The sequence below is a fragment of the Neofelis nebulosa genome, chromosome 9 (assembly GCF_028018385.1).
Source record: "Neofelis nebulosa isolate mNeoNeb1 chromosome 9, mNeoNeb1.pri, whole genome shotgun sequence".
Lineage (NCBI taxonomy): Eukaryota > Metazoa > Chordata > Mammalia > Carnivora > Felidae > Neofelis > Neofelis nebulosa.
In genome coordinates, this window is record NC_080790.1 from 106,396,899 (window position 1) to 106,411,315 (window position 14,417).

General features: G+C 39.0%; 1 protein-coding gene across 13 annotated transcripts in view; it reads right to left on the minus strand.

The window, feature by feature from the left end:
* Positions 1-14,417, minus strand: part of PLCB4 (phospholipase C beta 4) — a 426,442-nt gene that overhangs the window by 90,936 nt on the left and 321,089 nt on the right. For all 13 annotated transcript variants that reach the window (XM_058684912.1, XM_058684909.1, XM_058684911.1 and 10 more), the window contains 2 exons: positions 10,780-10,888; positions 5,981-6,191 (listed from right to left, as the gene is read on the minus strand). In XM_058684912.1, the coding sequence (XP_058540895.1) occupies positions 5,981-6,191; positions 10,780-10,888 (320 nt within the window). The remainder of the gene's footprint in view (positions 1-5,980; positions 6,192-10,779; positions 10,889-14,417) is intronic.

Below are 14,417 nucleotides of genomic sequence, written 5' to 3' on the forward strand. Positions count from 1 at the left end.
CTCTCTCAAAATAATAAACTTAAAAAATATGTAAGTAGAAAATGGAATGAAATAATATGATTATTTCATGGAGTTTTTGGGTTAAAATCACATTGTATTCTGTACTGAGTTGGTGTCATTAAAAAGGGACTGTCAGAGATTAAGACAAACTTGAGATATAACAATCAGTGGGGGAATGAAATTCCAGTTGTGACAAAGCTACAACAAAGGACAGTTGGGAACAGCTGGGGACATCTGAGTATAGGCTAGGTTTTAAATGATGTGAAAAAATAATTTTTAAAATTTTGTTAGATGAAATGATACTGCTTTGGCCATGAAAGAAAATGTTCTCATTTTGTCAGGTATTCAGAGATAGAAGTGGTGATGTAGGTAATTTCTTGTAGAATATTTCCAAACACAAAAAAACTGTCATTAAAAATAAGGTACTAGCTATTGATAACAACAAAAAAATTATAATGTAACTGAGTTTCTTATTTTTCACCTTCAGCATTATTGCTGTATTTTAAACCTCAAATATTTGCCAATTTCTATAAAAGGGAAAACCATTTTCAATAATATTCTCAGAGAATGGCATTTTAGAACTTTTAATATTAAGTAAAGCTAAATCTGCTACTGCTTCTGGCCATAAGAAACTTAGCATGACTTCTTAAAATAGGGTTTTTTTTCCTTCAATTTTGAGGGGGATATTTATTTATTTATTTATTTATTTATTTATTTTGAGAGAGAGAGTGCACAAGTTGGGGAGAGGAGCAGAGGGAGAGGGAACGAAAGATGTAGATAGAGTCTTATTTATTTATTTATTTATTTATTTATTTATTTATTTATTAATATATGAAATTTACTGTCAAATTGGTTTCCATACAACACCCAGTGCTCATCCCAAAAGGTGCCCTCCTCAATACCCATCACCCACCCTGCCCTCCCTCCCATCCCCCATCAACCCTCAGTTTGTTCTCAGTTTTTAACAGTCTCTTATGCTTTGGCTCTCTCCCACTCTAACCTCTTTTTTTTTTTTTTTCTTCCCCTCCCCCATGGGATTCTGTTACGTTTCTCAGGATCCACATAAGAGTGAAAACATATGGTATCTGTCTTTCTCTGTATGGCTTATTTCACTTAGCATCACACTCTCCAGTTCCATCCACGTTGCTACAAAAGGCCATATTTCATTCTTTCTCATTGCCACGTAGTATTCCATTGTGTATATAAACCACAATTTCTTTATCCATTCATCAGTTGATGGACATTTAGGCTCTTTCCATAATCTGGCTATTGTTGAAAGTGCTGCTATAAACATTGGGGTACAAGTGCCCCTATGCATCAGTACTCCTGTATCCCTTGGATAAATTCCTAGCAGTGCTATTGCTGGGTCATAGGGTAGGTCTATTTTTAATTTTCTGAGGAACCTCCACACTGCTTTCCAGAGCGGCTGCACCAATTTGCATTCCCACCAACAGTGAAAGAGGGTTCCCGTTTCTCCACATCCCCTCCAGCATCTATAGTCTCCTGATTTGTTCATTTTGGCCACTCTGACTGGCGTGAGGTGATATCTGAGTGTGGTTTTGATTTGTATTTCCCTGATAAGGAGCGACGTTGAACATCTTTTCATGTGCCTGTTGGCCATCCGGATGTCTTCTTTAGAGAAGTGTCTATTCATGTTTTCTGCCCATTTCTTCACTGGGTTATTTGTTTTTCGGGTGTGGAGTTTGATGAGCTCTTTATAGATTTTGGATACTAGCCCTTTGTCCGATATGTCATTTGCAAATATCTTTTCCCATTCCATTGGTTGCCTTTTAGTTTTGTTGGTTGTTTCCTTTGCTGTGCAGAAGCTTTTTATCTTCATAAGGTCCCAGTAATTCACTTTTGCTTTTAATTCCCTTGCCTTTGGGGATGTGCCGAGTAAGAGATTGCTACGGCTGAGGTCAGAGAGGTCTTTTCCTGCTTTCTCCTCTAAGGTTTTGATGGTTTCCTGTCTCACATTCAGGTCCTTTATCCATTTTGAGTTTATTTTTGTGAATGGTGTGAGAAAGTGGTCTAGTTTCAACCTTCTGCATGTTGCTGTCCAGTTCTCCCAGCACCATTTGTTAAAGAGACTGTCTTTTTTCCATTGGATGTTCTTTCCTGCTTTGTCAAAGATGAGTTGGCCATACATTTGTGGGTCTAGTTCTGGGGTTTCTATTCGATTCCATTGGTCTATGTGTCTGTTTTTATGCCAATACCATGCTGTCTTGATGATGACAGCTTTGTAGTAGAGGCTAAAGTCTGGGATTGTGATGCCTCCTGCTTTGGTCTTCTTCTTCAAAATTACTTTGGCTATTCGGGGCCTTTTGTGGTTCCATATGAATTTTAGGATTGCTTGTTCTAGTTTCGAGAAGAATGCTGGTGCAATTTTGAATGGGATTGCATTGAATGTGTAGATAGCTTTGGGTAGTATTGACATTTTGACAATATTTATTCTTCCAATCCATGAGCAGAAAATGTCTTTCCATTTCTTTATATCTTCTTCAATTACCTGCATAAGCTTTCTATAGTTTTCAGCATACAGATCTTTTACATCTTTGGTTAGATTTATTCCTAGATATTTTATGCTTCTTGGTGCAATTGTGAATGGGATCAGTTTCTTTATTTGTCTTTCTGTTGCTTCATTGTTAGTGTATAAGAATGCAACTGATTTCTGTACATTGATTTTGTATCCTGCAACTTTGCTGAATTCATGTATCAGTTCTAGCAGACTTTTGGTGGAGTCTATCGGATTTTCCATGTATAATATCATGTCATCTGCAAAAAGCGAAAGCTTGACTTCATCTTTGCCAATTTTGATGCCTTTGATTTCCTTTTGTTGTCTGATTGCTGATGCTAGAACTTCCAGCACGATGTTAAACAACAGCGGTGAGAGTGGGCATCCCTGTCGTGTTCCTGATCTCAGGGAAAAAGCTCTCAGTTTTTCCCCGTTGAGGATGATGTTAGCTGTGGGCTTTTCATAAATGGCTTTTATGATCTTTAAGTATGTTCCTTCTATCCCGACTTTCTCAAGGGTTTTTATTAAGAAAGGGTGCTGGATTTTGTCAAAGGCCTTTTCTGCATCGATTGATAGGATCATATGGTTCTTCTCTTTTTTTTTTGTTAATGTGATGTATCACGTTGATCGATTTGCGAATGTTGAACCAGCCCTGCATCCCAGGAATGAATCCCACTTGATCATGGTGAATAATTCTTTTTATATGCTGTTGAATTCGATTTGCTAGTATCTTATTGAGAATTTTTGCATCCATATTCATCAGAGATATTGGCCTGTAGTTCTCTTTTTTTACTGGGTCTCTGTCTGGTTTAGGAATCAAAGTAATACTGGCTTCATAAAATGAGTCTGGAAGTTTTCCTTCCCTTTCTATTTCTTGGAATAGCTTGAGAAGGATAGGTATTATCTCTGCTTTAAACGTCTGGTAGAACTCCCCTGGGAAGCCATCTGGTCCTGGACTCTTATTTGTTGGGAGATTTTTGATAACCGATTCAATTTCTTCTCTGGTTATGGGTCTGTTCAAGCTATCTATTTCCTCCTGATTGAGTTTTAGAAGAGTGTGGGTGTTTAGGAATTTGTCCATTTCTTCCAGGTTGTCCAATTTGTTGGCATATAATTTCTCATAGTATTCCCTGATAATTGTTTGTATCTCTGAGGGATTGGTTGTAATAATTCCATTTTCATTCATGATTTTATCTATTTGGGTCATCTCCCTTTTCTTTTTGAGAAGCCTGGCTAGAGGTTTGTCAATTTTGTTTATTTTTTCAAAAAACCAACTCTTGGTTTCGTTGATCTGCTCTACCGTTTTTTTAGATTCTATATTGTTTATTTCTGCTCTGATCTTTATTATTTCTCTTCTTCTGCTGGGTTTAGGCTGCCTTTGCTGTTCTGCTTCTGTTTCCTTTAGGTGTGCTGTTAGATTTTGTATTTGGGAGTTTTCTTGTTTCTTGAGATAGGCCTGGATTGCAATGTATTTTCCTCTCAGGATTGCCTTGGCTGCGTCCCAAAGCGTTTGGATTGTTGTATTTTCATTTTTGTTTGTTTCCATATATTTTTTAATTTCTTCTCTAATTGCCTGGTTGACCCACTCATTCGTTAGTAGGGTGTTCTTTAACCTCCATGCTTTTGGAGGTTTTCCAGACTTTTTCCTGTGGTTGATTTCAAGCTTCATAGCATTGTGGTCTGAAAGTATGCATGGTATAATTTCAATTCTTGTAAACTTATGAAGGGCTGTTTTGTGACCCAGTATATGATCTATCTTGGAGAATGTTCCATGTGCACTCGAGAAGAAAGTATATTCTGTTGCTTTGGGATGCAGAGTTCTAAATATATCTGTCAAGTCCATCTGATCCAATGTATCATTCAGGGCCCTTGTTTCTTTATTGACTGTGTGTCTAGATGATCTATCCATTTCTGTAAGTGGGGTGTTAAAGTCCCCTGCAATGACCACATTCTTATCAATAAGGTTGCTTATGTTTATGAGTAATTGTTTTATATATCTGGGGGCTCCGGTATTCGGCGCATAGACATTTATAATTGTTAGCTCTTCCTGATGGATAGACCCTGTAATTATTATATAATGCCCTTCTTCATCTCTTGTTACAGCCTTTAATTTAAAGTCTAGTTTGTCTGATATAAGTATGGCTACTCCAGCTTTCTTTTGGCTTCCAGTAGCATGATAAATAGTTCTCCATCCCCTCACTCTCAATCTAAAGGTGTCCTCCGATCTAAAATGAGTCTCTTGTAGACAGCAAATAGATGGGTCTTGTTTTTTTATCCATTCTGATACCCTATGTCTTTTGGTTGGTGCATTTAATCCATTTACATTCAGTGTTATTATAGAAAGATATGGGTTTAGAGTCACTGTGATGTCTGTATGTTTTATGCTTGTAGTGATGTCTCTGGTACTTTGTCTTACAGGATCCCCCTTAGGATCTCTTGTAGGGCTGGTTTCGTGGTGACAAATTCCTTCAGTTTTTGTTTGTTTGGGAAGACCTTTATCTCTCCTTCTATTCTAAATGACAGACTTGCTGGATAAAGGATTCTCGGCTGCATATTTTTTCTGTTCAGCACACTGAAGATATCGTGCCAAGCCTTTCTGGCCTGCCAAGTTTCAAAGGAGAGATCAGTCACGAGTCTTATAGGTCTCCCTTTATATGTGAGGGCACGTTTATCCCTTGCTGCTTTCAGAATTTTCTCTTTATCCTTGTATTTTGCCAGTTTCACTATGATATGTCGTGCAGAAGATCGATTCAAGTTACGTCTGAAGGGAGTTCTCTGTGCCTCTTGGATTTCAATGCCTTTTTCCTTCCCCAGTTCAGGGAAGTTCTCAGCTATAATTTCTTCAAGTACCCCTTCAGCACCTTTCCCTCTCTCTTCCTCCTCTGGGATACCAATTATGTGTATATTATTTCTTTTTAGTGTATCACTTAGTTCTCTAATTATCCCCTCATACTCCTGGATTTTTTTATCTCTCTTTCTCTCAGCTTCCTCTTTCTCCATAACTTTATCTTCTAGTTCACCTATTCTCTCCTCTACCTCTTCAATCCGAGCCGTCGTGGTTTCCATTTTGTTTTGCATTTGTAGATAGAGTCTTAAGCAGACTCCATGCTCAGTGGAGAGCCTGACACAGGACTTGATCCCATTACCCTGGGATCATGACCTGAGCTGAAGTCAAGAGTCAGATGCTCAACTGACTGAGCCACCCAGGTGCCCCTTGAGGGGGGGATATTTAAAAATTTATAGTAAAAAATATCTTTTGGCCCATAGGAGAATTCCAGAGCTTTCTGGAACAGAGATTATCTGTTCTTTTTCAAGGTTACGTGACCAACGTAATCTATTAAAGAAAAGGAAAAATGTCCAAAATTTTCACGCTGAATAATACTTCCTATTTTTTAGAAAAAAGTAAATTAAATGGAAAGCCATCATATTAAAAAAAAAAAAAAAGAGGTGTCCTGAGGTTCTGACCTGCAACCAGCCAGGAGAACCTGTCTGTACATTTCTACGGAAGACTTTCCACCAAACTGTCGGCCAGTGAGATAGGTGTTATGGGAAGAACTGATGAAGTAGTGGGCCAGAGGATGGTCCATTTCTTGGTAAAGTTCTAAACGATCCAGGAAGACAGGGGCATTTTCATCTGACATCAGATATCTGCAAAACCCATCGCTTGATATGAGGCCTAGGGGAAAAAACAAGAGTTAGTAGACATATGGCTCTGAAATACAGAGTTGAGACAGCTTGAATAGGAGTAAAAACTTCTTCTCAGTCTCTTCCCCAAGGACCTTCATCCTTCAGAACTTGAACAGAGCTGCACACTACAAGGAACCTAATGCATTCCACAGGCAGGTGGCTTTTGTAGGTATGACGGCAGAAGCACATGGTTCCCTAAGCGCAGAAGCACAGCTCCAGGTGTGGCGACCAGGGGTCAAGGGGACCTTTGTCAGTTCTGCTTCTATCACGCATGCCTTATGTTCCTGGGTCTCAACCTCCTCTTCTGTCAAATGGGCATAAATACTGACCACACCTGCTTTCCAGGATTGTCCTGAATGGTAAATGAGAATACCTACAAGAGGGGCTCCTAAAAAAGTAGAAAATATACAACTGTAGGGCACTACTGTTCTCACTGAACTGGAGATGAAATTAATGGCCTTTCTGGGTTTAAACAATTCATTTCTCCTACAAAATAGGGTGTGGGACTGATGAGAAGAGTACGCAGTAGGCATTGAAATATTGCCCCAAGAGCCCCATTGTTCATTTCAGTCACACTTTTCTGATATAGGGCAGGTCCCTGTGGTCTTCTCAGGAGAAGCAATTTATATTTCTGCATCACAGGGTGCCTGGGTGGCTCAGTCCATTAAACGTTCAACTTCATGATCTTGGGGTTTTTGAGTTCAAGCCTCACATTGGGCTCTGCACAGACAGCGTGGAGGCTGCTTGGGATTCTCTCCCTCCCTCTTTCTGCCCCTCCCCCACTTGGGCCCATGCATGTGTGCACACACACTCTCTCTCTCAAATAAACTTAAAAAACAAAACAAAACTCTCTCCATCTCTTACTCTGTCAACCATCAACTGCCTCAGCTTTTTGTTTATAGCTAAGCATTTGCAAGTTATGAACTGATTTCAGGCTTGCAAAAAAGAACATAATAATGTATTAAATAATAAATAACTATGGACCCTTACACCACAGCTTCGTAACATTTTACCTTACTTGCTTTACATTTCTCAGAGAAATATATAATTACAGATGCCTTTGCAGCACCCTGTGTCCCTGCTCTCCATTCCAGTCCCTCTTTCTGCTCCCTTGTAGACAACCATTCCTTTTTGTATTTAACATTCTTAAAGCGGCTTTGTAACTTTACTACATATGCATTTATTCTAACAATGGATAGCTGTGAATATTTAAAAACTTATATAAAAGACATTTTATTATTTGCATATGCAACTTGCTCTTTTTATATTTTCTTGAACTTATTCAGCTCTTGAGGATTTATTTTTCCCTGAATAAGATAGTAGTGTGTATAGTAGTAGTAGTACGTTGTGGTGGGCACATGTAACGCATGGTAGGCCGTGTATGAATATACTAGTTCATTGTCCATTATTCTGTTGATGGATATTTAGGTAATTTCTAACTATAAAAACATACTACAATAAAAATTTGTGCAGCCCTCCTTGGGCACACAGCCATTCTAAGAGCAAGTACTTTTTTGAGTTGTCAGCACAGAGCCCATTGCAGGGCTTGAACTCACGAACAGGAAGATCACAACCTGAGCCAAAGTCGGAGGCTTAATCGACTGAGCCACCCAGGTGCCCCCTAAGAGCAAATACTTTTTAAGGCACTGAGACAGATAAAGTGATGGGAGAAACAGACAAGCCCTGCCTTCATGAAACATATTATGGGAAATAAATTAACAAATAAGTATAAGTATAATATAATGTTATACAAGTGTTAGAAGGAAACAGAAAGCAGGGAATGAAGGTGATAAAGAATGACCAGGATGCTCTATTAGATACATGGCTAGCAAAAGCCCTTGTGAGGTCACATTCACAGGTAGGGAGCAAGTCACATGCACATCTTGGGGAATGCTATCCCAGGTGGAAGGATCAGCAAATGCAAAGACCTTGATGTAGGAGTGTGTGACTGAGGGGACAGGTAGCTGGGAATGAGGCTGGAGAGGAAGCCAAAAGCTACATTGGTTGGACTTAAGTCTTTGCTAAGTACTTTGAATTTTTTTTTTTAATGTTTATTTATTTTTGAGAGAAAGAGAGAGAGTGTGAGCAGGGGAGGGGTTAGAGAGAGCGAGACAGAATCTGAAGTAGGCTCCAGGCTCTGAGCTGTCAGCACAGCTGACACAGCTGTGGCAAACACAGCTGTGTTAAGCACAGCCCCGATGTGGGGCTTGAACCCGTGAACCGGGAGATCATGACCTGAGCCGAAGTCAGACACTTAACCGACTGAGCCACCCAGGAGCCCCTTTGCTAAGTACTTTGGATTTTACTGTGTTAGGAAGCCTTTGGCGGGTTCTGAAGAATGGAATAACGTGATTGGATTGAGTTTTTAAAGGTTTAGTCTGGCTGCTGTGTGGAGCATAAACTCTATGCCACTGAGTAGAAAGAAGACTAGTTAAAAGTCAACTGGCATTGTCTAAGAGGACATGATGTAGGCTTGGATACTCTGATGAAGGCAGAGATGGTGAGAAGTGGTTTATTCAGGACTTATTTTGAGGCTAGATCTTGTCGGTTTTGCTGATGGATCAGAAGTGATGTGAAAGAAAAAAGAAGTCAAGGAAGATTCCACGAATTTGGGGTTGAAGATTTGGGTGAATAATGATACCATTTTCCAGGCTGAGAAAGGAACAGGTCTTTGGGCAGGGAGAATCAAAACACATTGTACATATACATTTGAAAGGCCCATTTAGTATCTGAATGGAGACTTCCATCATAGGTCTGTAGTTGAAGTCAGAGGTTATGAGTGGAGAATTTGAAAGCTATGTGTGTACAAGAAACGTAAGCCGTTGGCCTGGATGAGTGCACTTCCTCTGACATCCAGGGCTGGGAAAGATATGGGTGATTCTCTATTGTACATACCTGGAGGTGGAAAGGCTGGGAGGTAGGAGTAGCCTATCTTCTATTTTACAATTATTGCCAAAGTATTATTCTAGCTGGTTATTTAGACCAATTTACATTCCTCCCAGAAGTTTATATCTAAGAATGCCTTGTGCACCACATTCTCAATCATACTTGATAATGACAGACTTTAAACTTAGATTCTGTCATTTGTGAAATGATGAAGCTATGAGTTTTAGATGTGTCAATGTAATTTCATGGACTTTTAGGACTTTAGAAATAATGAAAGACACATCTCTAGCATAACATTTATCACACTGCCAAGGAACTTCTGGGCCTTGTCCTTCAACAGATCACAACTGCCTTACTTACTTTTGAATCCTCAACATCTGGCACAGTGCTTGGCACCCAGTCAGCCCTCTGTACACTTTAAGAAATGAAGGCAGAGGGGCTAAATACTAGTTGAATGACTGAATGAACCCTGACAAGTTACAAGCAGAGAAGCTGAGGCCCAGGAATATAGTCCCTTGCTCAAGGTCACATAGTGACAGGGTAACAAGAATCAAATCAAAATTGCAAAGGCTGTATTTTCTATCAAGGCACCCCTCCTTTTACTTTAATTCCATGTGATATAGCAGAAATGATAATACTCAGAAAACTGGCAAAGAGGTAAGTAATGAAGCACTCTTGCTGAAAGTAGGTATTTGGGGCCTTAGCAGAAAGTTTAAGTGTACATCTTCAATCAAGGGAAAACTCTATTGACTTGGAAAAATATCCAGGGTGGGTCACGGGGTGTGGTGGGCCAGCAAGTATATCCACAGGTTTTATGTGGGTCCAGAGAATATATAAACCTTTCAGTCACATTCACTGAGATACAAAGAAAAAAAGAACTAATGGAGGCCATGATACTCATGGGCACATGGGAGGGAAAGAACTTGAATCTGAATCTCTTTTCAACTCTTTACTGGGACACAAAGCTGAGGCTCTAGCTCAGGTATCTCTTGTCTCAGGACTTCCTGTCCAGTTAAATTAGCATCATCTCTCCCATCCTTGGAGGGTGCTTCCCACTGCCATGAGATGGATCTTAAATTTCCTGTCTATGCCTTTTCTTTGTCAAATATTGGAATGGACAGCACACTGTTTCCAATGTTTCACTGAAGGAGGCAAACGTTCAGAAACCCCAATAATTTGCTAAATTAATTTCTGACTATTTAATTTCATATCAGTTGCATTTGTCTTCTCTACCAGAAGCCTAATGATGAGAAGGCTCACCAAATCATGTATTAAAATTCACTTGGCTTGGCAAAACAAAAAAGGAAAAACAGGAGGGATAAATTTTATAGGAAGTGAAATTCTTTCCAGGATTGCAAACAGAGACTGGATGGGCATTATTGCATTTTAAGCATTATGCAATACTAAAGATCGAAAACAAGAGAGTTCACTAGGAGAACATCACTATAATGTGTTTAATACAGTAAATTTAACATTTATAACTCAGGCAACATGAGCAAATTCTGATATAAGTAAAATTTATACTGACTCAGAACAGGAAAAAAATAAAATCAGTCTGTTAAGAATCCTTGGCTCTAGGGAGCTCCAAAACATTTAAAGATATGTCTAACTAAAAATCCAAGAATGTTTAAAGTTGCATATATTGTTACTTTTCTTTAATAAAGAAAATTCTCTTCTTTTACTTATGTTACCTTTTTTCTTCAAATCTTCATCAGGCTCATACATCTCGATGATCTGCATTGCCCTTTTAGCATCATAAAATGGGAACAAAATTTCATTCAGTCGAGGGTCTCGCTGATGCTACGATGAGAAAGTAACTCCATTTAGGTTGACATTTCTCACCCTTGGGCATGACACATCACTAAAGGACAGAATTTCTAAAATAAGATATATTTAGAATATCACATTTATAGTTAACAAAGATAGGATTTCACTGTCCCTAAAATATATTTCAAAAAAGTCCAAATTTGGGAGTGCTTTGTTGGTTTCCCTCACTGAACTAGAGAGAGAATATAGAACATACTTTTTTTTTTCCCTTCAAAAGCTAAAGGATACATAAAATGGTGTGCATGTCAGTTGTATGGTCTTCTAGTTTCCATACCACAGATAAAAAATTTGGCATATCTACAAAAAGTGAGATAAAAAAATCTTTGGGTGGGGTGGGGAAGCAAAAACAAAATCAAAAACAAACAAAAAACAAAAAAAACCCCGCAAATAACTCAAATAGCTAACACACTAATTTAAGTGCCTAAAAAAGAAAAACAATAGCAACAGTAACAAAAAGAAAAAAAAAACCCCTAAGGCTAAAAAAACCCATAAGGTTAAAATCCCTAAGGTTAGTATTTCATTTTCATTATACATATATTTTTTACATAAACAAAAGATTTCTTGGGCAGTCTGCAGACTTCATTTTCTTGAGTAAATATTTATCAAATCAAACAAATTATAATAATGATGACAATCAGCACAAGGATATGTATACATTATCGACAATATGGAAAATCTGTATTTGAATATCAGTAGTTCATAAAGTCTTTTTCACTATGAACTAGAACTCCGTTTGCTCTGAAAAAACTCTCTGGGGATGGGGCGGGGGGCAGTCCATGAATGATTAAGGCAATGAGGATGCTGGTAATACCATGCTTTTCAAAGCAACACCTGGATGCTCATGGTAGTACATGGGGCACCAGGTGCTATACTATTTCTGGAGTTCTGACATCCAAATTTTCACAGCAGTGGTGAAAAAAGTCTAATTTACTGACTCAGCTATAATCTTTTGTATTTGTGTCTGCGGGCCTATATCTGGAGACAGTGGGTCCATTAAACTTCCTTATCGTTCACCGTGGGTCAGAGAACAAAACACTGTGACCCTGGCCATATGTCAAATATATAATTTCAGTGGAAATAATGGCAGATAAGCAGATGTGAGCAAAGAAACCTGGTCAACAGGTAGAACCTTGACAATAATTCTTTACCCAAATATATGCACAGACTTTGAGAAACAGTACTGAGAAGTATTTAAGAAACAATTGTTCAAAGTTCATATGGATTTCCCTTCCCCATTTGTTTTGAAATGAACGTTTGAAAAAGTGGGCAACACAGAATGAATGCTGTTGGCCAACAGAACACGTGTGATGTAATTTCTTCAAGCACTTGTGGCCTAGCCTATTCTGCTCCTCCCACCTCTTCACCCAGTTAAGAGTGTTAACTCAAAAGGAATTGTTATCTTTTGGTCAGTTTATCCCAATGAAGCATGCTTCTGTTGTAATCTAAGAAATTACGGCTCATAACAGCTCACATCCATGCATGTGCTAGAGCAGAAACTGTTATAGTAACAACAGGCCTTGAAACCATAAGAAACAAAACTCATGGGGTATGCAGAGAGAAACTAAGAGGTGGACCGTGGAATGCCAGGCACGTGAAGGCATGCTACAATCTTATTTATGAAACGGATGGGCATCATGCAACTCTGGAGCCCACTATTCAAGGAGATGACAAGCACCACCCCTCTGGTGAGAATGCATCGTTTTCAAAACAAACAAAAAAACGAACGAACAAAAAGCTCTTTCTAGGCACATTTCTTCTCCCGTCCCTGTAAATAACAGCACGGAAGAAGATGGATGTGGAGGTAAAGGTCCTTTTTAGACTCCATTGCAGTTATGCTCATGGTTGGCCACTGGATTTCTCTTTGTTCAAAGTAAGCTTTTGGTTTAAAGATGTGCTCGTTGGTAGGAATTCTGGACTCATGGAGATGATGGGGCAAATCCATATGAATTAAAAAAGTGAGAGAAAGAACAGAGTAAGCTGGAGGGGAGAGAAGAGATTAAGTTAGGGAAAGGAGAGGAAACCCAGATGCTCCTCTGTACTTTTTATATGCGTGTATGTGCACATGAGCCCTGTGTGACTAATACTTGTAGTGTGATCTGTTGATGGCAGCAGCAGTGGCATCTCCTGCACCTGGGAGTTAAAATGCAGACTCTCAGCCCCCACCAAAGACCTACCAGATCTGATTCTCTGGGGTGGAACCTGTGAATCTGTGTTTTAATGAGCTTTCCAGGCGATTTTGACGTGTTCAAGTTTAAGAAACACTGTTCTAATGTGTAAAAGTATGCATTTTAACATATTCACAGAAGAGTAAAACAACAACAATACGCCCCCCCCCCCCAAAAAACACCTAAGTCCTGCAAGGATAGAATGCTAAATGTTTGAGATGTCCTTCTTATTAAACCGTCTTAAAATTTAGTGCCAAAGCATGATATCCCCTAGAACATCCTGCCTGTCAGAAGCAAAAGCTAGGAAAACCAAGCCCTAAAACGGCTGTATCATAAGCCCCTAATTGTATATTTCCAGGAAATAAGCATTAAAAGCAGACAGTATGAAACTGCCTTTGTCTTTGCATCTGCTCCACCAGATAACGTAACTGTCTGCTTCACTAGAATTTTCATGTTTCAAAAAGGAAGCATGGTGGATTCTGGATAATCCGAGACAAGGAAGCAAATAATAAGATTTGCATTAGAGTCACAAAACTATAATTTTTATATGAAAAAACAAAGAGGGAAAAGATAATTTCCAGGTGACCTCAGAGTAATAAGGTTGCAGAAGAGTTCCACATGGACATAAGCACAGTGTGGAAAATGCTTCACAACTCTGAGGGATCATCTGTTTTCAGTGGGGATTCAGGGGAAGCAGTGTACCTAGGACATTCACCCCCGGACGTCCAGAGCTTTGTTAAGTGATGTCAACAGCCTCTGAAAATAGATCACAGAACTGTGCCCATGTGAATGGGGAGACAGTGATCATTACTCAATTATTATGTCTTTACTCTTATTGAGAAAAGGCATCCATTGGCTTTATCCCAACAGAATTGGGAGAGATGGATGTTGACAACAAATATTCAGAAGAGATATAAAGAAGATGAAGGAATAATTTGCAAGGGTAGGCTTACCCATAAGACTAAGAAACACCTCCTTCTCTTTCTGTGTCTATGTATTCAAGAATAAAGACATTGTCAATGGAAAGAGATCTCATGCCCTTTCCTATATTCTTTCAACTGCAAAATAAAAACAAACAAAGAAACAGGTAGGTTTAGCCCTAAGGTAATCATATAATGGGTGTGAGGTCGGGGGGAGGGGGAAGGGGTGCAGATCACTAGCAGCAATAAAGCTAATTCTGGATTATTACTGTCATCTAAGACTTTTTTTCTCTTTTCCTCATTTTGATCTATTCTCTCCAGCCCTCCATGCATCTCCCAATTCTGTAGCCCTGCCCTCTCAGTTATCATCTTTGTGAGATAATGAAGATAACTGAAATCAATTTAGCTTCTTATTGG